Source organism: Ovis canadensis, chromosome 18 (assembly GCF_042477335.2).
Source record: "Ovis canadensis isolate MfBH-ARS-UI-01 breed Bighorn chromosome 18, ARS-UI_OviCan_v2, whole genome shotgun sequence".
In the NCBI taxonomy this organism is placed as follows: Eukaryota; Metazoa; Chordata; class Mammalia; order Artiodactyla; family Bovidae; genus Ovis; species Ovis canadensis.
Window position 1 is genome coordinate 32532059 of NC_091262.1, and position 6860 is coordinate 32538918.

Consider the following 6860-nt stretch of genomic DNA (forward strand, 5'->3'; position numbering starts at 1 on the left):
CTAGGCCAGAACACTGGAGTGGGTAACCTTTCCCTCTTGCAGGGGATTTCCCTACCCAGGGATTGAACCCAAGTCTCCTGCATTGCAGGTGAATTCTTTACCAACTGAGCTATCAGGGAAGCTCTGTATGAAACAATAGTTGTTGACAATTAGCTCCCATATTATCACAAAATAAAAGACAATAATTTAACATTTTAGTTTCTGTGTAATTCACATTTTTTCCATCTTCACTAAGCCCACTGTTTAGTTTTACTAACTTTATTTTTGTTTTTGGCAAGACATTCTTGATCAGGAAGCAGAGCATTGATTCACTGGCCCAGCCTCCTTCATCTGGGTCCTGACTGTCCTGCCACAGCTGCAGTAAACTTAAACTCCAATTTGCTGACTCTGAGCACACTCCTGGATCTTTGTACAATGTCAAGTTCCTCTAAAAGTTTCTAAATGCTCCCTCTCACTCTCTGAGCTTCATCTCATTGTGGACAAGGAACAATTTGCAATCAGCGCTAATCCACAAACCACACTCTGAGGAGCACTGTACAGAGCTCTCTCTGGAAAATGATGGATGAGCCTAGGGTCGGGATACAAGGTAGAGAACTGAAGTAAAGTTCTAAAGTGGTCCCTCCACCCAGGGATGCTCTGATGCTGTAGTTTGGGAAGGAGATGATCTGGGGATTTTAAATGCTCAGAAAAGCTACCAAATGTTTCTCAACATGCTTCTCCTGAGGCCAAGGGAGGTCAGTGCTCCAGACGGACAACCCAGAGAGATTCTCACATCCATACTCCCTCACTTACTTTGTTTGGTTCAGCAATTTTAGGAGATCCGACTTTTTTGGAAGTTATCAGAGTCCCTTGGGAACTCTTAACTTTTCTGCACATAAATCCCTTTGAGAATATGACTATCCCAGAAATACAAATGTACATATGTTGGAAATCTTGCATTCATTACAAGGCTTTAGTAGACCTCTTAGACCCCATCCCAGGACATCAGTGGACTCATGGGGCTTAGAGTAGGAAGCTGGCCTTGAAGAAGTAAGTCAGGTGATTTTTAAAAAAATAATTTTATTTATTGATTTATGGCTGTGCTGCGTCTTCATTGCTGGGAAGCTTTTCTCTAGTTGCCGTGACTGGGCTTCTCCCTTGTGATGACTTCTGTTTCAGAGCACCAGCTGTAGGGAACTCAGACGTCAGTAGTTTTGACTCCTGGGCTCTAGAGCACAGGCTCAGTAGTTCTGGTGCACAGGCTAAGTTGCTTCAAGGCGTGTGTGATCTTCTGGGATCAGGGATCGAACCTCTGTGTCTTTTGCATTGGCAGGTGGATGCTTTAGCACTGAACCATTAGGGAAGCCCAGAAAGTAATGGCTTCCTACAAATGGCTGCTGAACTGGACTCAAAAGAGGTGGAAAGTCAAGAATGCCGGAACAAGGGAGCCTGGGAGACCTCAGACTGTGGGGTGCCTGGAAGCAGTTTGTGTTTCTGACAAGAATCACTGGAGAGTTGGACCCCTGGGAAGTGACTGAGAAAACTCAGATTATGAGAGAGAAACATGGTCCCCATCAAGCAGAGGTCATGGGGAAGGAGGGTCTTTGTAATCAGGAGGGATATAACCAATAAACAGGACCCAGCAGCCAAGAGGAAACAAGCAGAGAGGGTGGACAGAGGGGAGGGAGCTGGCTTCCATCTCCACGTATGAGTCTCCAAGACTGGCAAGTCCAGAGGCCCCAGGAAGAGTGGGGCTGGGAGGGACCAGGGGTCTCTGGCACCCCTCCCCCCTCTAGCAGATGAGGAAACTGACTCAGCAGCAGTGAGTGCCCTCCTCTGGGGACGGGGCAGGTTTGTGCAGAACGAGGGTGGACGGGGCAGAATCCCAGCCTGGAGGATGCTGCTGCTATGCTTGTCCCAAGGAGCATGGGGCCGTGGACAGACAGCTGGTCTGGGTACAGGACACCTGGGTCCTGACTCTGACTCTGCCACACACAGGGTGACTCTGGACACATCCTACCCCTCCCTGGGGTCCAGCTGCTCCTCCTCTATGACAAGAGGGTTGGACTAAGCAGAGGACCTTTCTACTCTCTTTTGAGCTCCACAGTGAGGGGACTGGACCAGCCTTGGAATTGTGACAAATGACCTTTAACTCCCAACAGGAGGGATGGAACAGCCACCCTCATGAACCACAGGCTTGGCCAGTGAGCCCCTCAGGTGATCCCATCCTGGACAATGGTTCTTTTACTAAAGCACAGAGGCATCTCCATTCTCCTGAGAAGTGAGGTCCCAGAGTTGTGTTCAGTTTGATTCAGGAAAGTATATGAATATGAGATTCCTGCACCAAACTTATGGAGATAAATGCATACTTGCTTATATCGATGAAAAAATTGATTAATAGTCAGTTAATAAAGAAATGGAAATTTTTATTCAAGCCAACATAAGAATTATAACCAGGGAGACAATTTCAGAAAGCTGTGAAAACTGTTTCAAAGCGGTTAAGGGTTGAGGGCAGTGTGTATGTGACTTTGGTGAAGGGATACACACAACCAAGCTCACATCTTGACAAAGTTACTACTTTTCGAAAGGACCAGATACCATGGCTAATCATTTTTGGTGCTTTTCAAAGTATGGGAAGATGCAAGGTACCATGTTTATAAAAAATTCTCCTAAAAATACATAAGTATCTGAGGGCTGGTTCTGCCAGTTTTCCCAGAGCAGAAAGGGCCGCATGGTTATCTTCGCCCTGAATTCCTTTCAGGGTGGATTGTAGATCAGTGACTGCAGTGACTAATGACTTGATGCTTGTAGAACTGGGTGGTGGGCAACATTCTTTATTACACAATCCCTTGCAATTCCCTCTTAATTTCCAGCAAGGTTTGGAAAGCATTTTTGACCAATTGCTCCAGGAGTCTAGAAATGCTCATTCCCAAGTCAGGAAAGGATTTTGCTGACTGACCATCGGTGTGCAATTACCCACCTAGCCCTGGTAACAGTAGCCTTAATCATCTGGGCCACCTGTCTTACTAGTTTGTCAGCTCCAGGAAAGGATTCCCTCCTTTGCTTCTTCCCATAGCCAGAGTCACACTATTAGAATCATATAGGTCTTATAGACTATATATCAGGCCAGTCATTTCAAGTATTTGGTCATCATCATTATTATTATTTGTCATTTCAAGTATTTGGTCATCATCATTGTTATTATTTTTTAACCACAGTCTAAAACACACATTCATTAATGCAAGAAATAACAATCTTATAAAATAAGCAGAATAAATTAATAATAAGTAGTGACATTAATCAAATCATGAGTAGGTAAGCAGTGTTAAGGAGTTACATGGCTGGCACTAGAAGAAAAATTGACCTTTTTGGCCAAACCCTTCTCTGAGGAGGGCTGTTTAATGCAGTGCAGATGTGCGATGAACACTAGAGGAGGAGGAGGGCCAAAGGGCAGAGAAAATTTTTTTATGTTGAAATTTTTCTTGTCTTGCCTTCAAATTTGAGTTTCATTTCATCACTTTTTGTGATTTTCTGATCATGGAAAGCACCTCCTGGGAGCCCTCCCCCACCACCCCACCTTCCACTGCATGAAGAGCTCACGCTTCCTCCCAGTACAGGAGTGAGGGGCAGCAGCAGGGGCCTTCCCTCCCCTCCGCCACAGCTCTGCTTGCCTGGCCCCTCTGGCCCTGGTGACGCCAGGATGCTGCGCTCTGAGACTCCGTGTCTGAAGACAGGAGACTTAGGCCACCAGTTACTGTGGAGGGCTGCTGGTATCAGTGCACCCGCGGCCTGGAAAACACACACACAGCATGCACACAGGCGCACAGCTTTACGGAAAGGCATCCAGGTTCCGACAGGGGCCCTTTAAAAGCTAGGGGGCAGGGTGTTGGGCAATGGGGTAGGACCCATAGGCTACTTTTCCATGGCTGGGCCAAGCTCCTAGGCTCTGGCCAATGTAGAAATTGGGAGACAGTGAGACAGGCTTGCAGGGAGGGTTGTTTGGGTGAGAATGGAAATCTACTTAGTTGCTTCTAAACTCTAGACAAATTTGAGTCAATTAGATTATGTTAATTTTATGGAGATTTTTCTATCTTTCTACTGAGGTTTTAAAAAGTACATTGCGGATACAGGAGAAGGCTTCTCTCTATGATTCAGAGCAGGGACTGATGGGAACCAGAGGCTCCAGGGAATTTTTAAATTTTTTACACATTTAGGTGGCCCTAGTGGTAAGGAACCCACCTGCCAATGCAGGAGACATAACAGATGCAAGTTTAATCCCTGGGTTGGGAAGTTCTCCTGGAGGAGGTCATGGCAACCTGCTCCAGTATTCTAGCCTGGAGAATCCCTTGGGCAGAGGAGCCTGGCAGGCTACAGTCCATGGGGTAGCCAAGAGTCAGACACAACTGAAGTGACTGAGCGAGCACGCATATAGATCACATTATATGTGAATCCTAGAGAAGCAGAAACAGCAGTAGAAAGCAACTGGCACACAGAAACTCGTGTGTGCAACACACAGTCAAGGAAAGCAATCATTAATACTTTGACTACTGAAGCAATGATACCCATTCAACCAACACACCTGCTAATCCAAAAAGGGTTGAAAGGCACTTCCCCCTTAAGAATAAGGCCACACAGTAATTTTTACCTTTGTGATTAAAAAAAGAACAGAAACTGTACCCAGTCTAACATCAACTTCAAGGCGGGCAGTGTCCATGTTCTCCCTGCAGAGGCAGGACCTGCTGGCTTTAGCACTGAGGATGGTGGGTCATATCACTGCACCTCTGAAATACTTTGGAGTGTTGTCTTCAAGAAACTGCAGCTTTTTGCCAGTTCAGTTTTTGATTCCCCAGAAAGTAGTTGGACTGGAAGCTATCTGCCCTTCGCTAGCTTTAAAATGAGCTCTAGGCAGCAAGTAATTAATGAGTCCACATTATTCTGGAGCCAATCTCAGGTAGGACAGAGCAACAGGTAGGGCCTCTGGATCCAAGGTCTCTGCTTTAAGCTTACAACTCACTGGAAATTATTGACCTCCTGAGTTTTTCTTTTACCTTAAATGGAAGGGACACTGTATACCACCTTACACAAGGAGAAAGGTGGCGCGATCCCTAGCTACAACCTCCCACCTGCTCCCTACCAAACACATATACACACACCAACTAAAGCACTGCCAGGGGGACAGACACACGTTGGCAGTGAGGACCTCCGGAGCCCCAGGGTGTGAACAGCTGCACAGAGGGCTGTGTTCTGTGCAGTCAGCACCCCAGGGGGCGGGAGGGGGTGGTAGGCAGAGGAGGAAGGAGTCTCAGGTCCTGATGGATCAGAAGAAGGAAGATGAGGGGAGGTGGTGAGGACACAGGAGATGAGAAAACTAAGAATGACCCCAAAAGGGACAAAGAGTAGAAACGTAGAAAAAAATGAGAAAGAGGCAAAACAGGGTGTGGGCAACCTCACAAAACAGGAAGGAGATGGAGCAGAAGGAGGGAAGGAAACAGAAAGGAGAGTGAGATGAGTGGGGCAGGACGTGAGGAGGGAGAGAGGGAGCCAGGGAGAAGACGTCAGAGAATGTCAGAGCTCGGTAAAGAAACCTCCGGTGAGAAGAGGCAATCAGGAGCCTCCGGGCAGAGCCTCAGATCCGGGAGGCTGAGATCACCAGGTCAACCACGTAAATCAGCAGGTTGATGGCTGTCAGGATGGCCACAGCCAGTTGTTGGTCCCAGATGCACACACTAAACCCAGCACCGCAGCTTACATCTCTGGACCGCTGGGGATTCCCGCCAAACTGCTCGTTGAACTGATAGAGAGGCCAGAGGACAGCAGCAGTGGTGTAGAGGAGGACGGCGAGCACAGTCTGCCCCAACACAAAACGGGAGGAGGGCAGACTCTTATCACAGTCACACCAGTGCCGCAATAAGGATATGACCCCCAGGAAGAGGCAGATGGAGTACACGCCCACACACCACACCAGGGCCGGCTGGTGCATGTACGGGAAGGTGTTGATGATGAAGGCGAGGATGCCACAGGCCACAGTGATCTCTAACCTTTTCAGCAGGCCGATAAAGGAGCAGGAGGGCTCACTAGTGTTGACACAGGTCCAGACTGCATCCATGGCATAAGCCACAGAAGCAATACAGGAGAACGCAGTGGCAGCGATAGCATGGTTCCACTGGGTGCCATAGCTCAACATCTGAAGATGGATGATGGGGTACATGATGGAGGCTGAGAGGCAGATGAGGGCAGAGAGGCAGGTGTAGGTGATGAGAAACTTGTCCCAGGACAAAGAACATTCCTCCTGGAGTCCACATACCTCAACTAGGACGATAAAGTGGTTCACAGCAAAGCAGAAGCACCAGATGAACATGGACCAGTTACTTACGTCCACACTCCAAGCGCTCTCACTGGCCACCAGGGACAAGGCTGCGCAGGTGGAGAGCAGCTGCAGCAGGCGGAAGAAGTAGCCCATGATGGTCACAGAGCCCAGGCCTGAGGACGATCACGTGGTCATGTGGATCACTGACAGCAGGGTGGCTGTGGTCTTCGTGAAGGAGCTCAGGAGGTGGACTGAGTCAGACAGTAGAAAAAGTTCAGGGTTCAGTGTCAGCTGAGGCTCAGGATCTGCGGAGTTGGAACCAACGGCCCAGACACTTGGAGCACAGCTGCTCCAGAATGGTTCTTGCCACCCATCACCCTTGACCTTGTCACAAGGCTTTTCTTATCCCAAGCTCACAGCTGGGTTGGGTTTCACCCAAACCATGAACATTACTTATCTCTTTGAACTTTTTGCCATTGCTGTCAGAGACACAGGGTAGGATGGTCTTTATCTGTAATCCTAACCTTCAAAGCTGTGAAATATGCAAGAGTTTTAAAATTTTATTTCGTAAGAA

General features: G+C 47.9%; 1 protein-coding gene across 1 annotated transcript; it reads right to left on the reverse strand.

The window, feature by feature from the left end:
* Nucleotides 1-2384: 2384 nt before the first annotated feature.
* LOC138423889 (myeloid-associated differentiation marker-like) lies at nucleotides 2385-6659 on the reverse strand. The gene has a single exon (XM_069560280.1). It carries the CDS (start codon nucleotides 6437-6439, stop codon nucleotides 5606-5608), a length of 834 nt encoding a protein of 277 aa, XP_069416381.1. The 5' UTR covers nucleotides 6440-6659; the 3' UTR covers nucleotides 2385-5605.
* Between the last annotated feature and the right edge of the window lie 201 nt (nucleotides 6660-6860).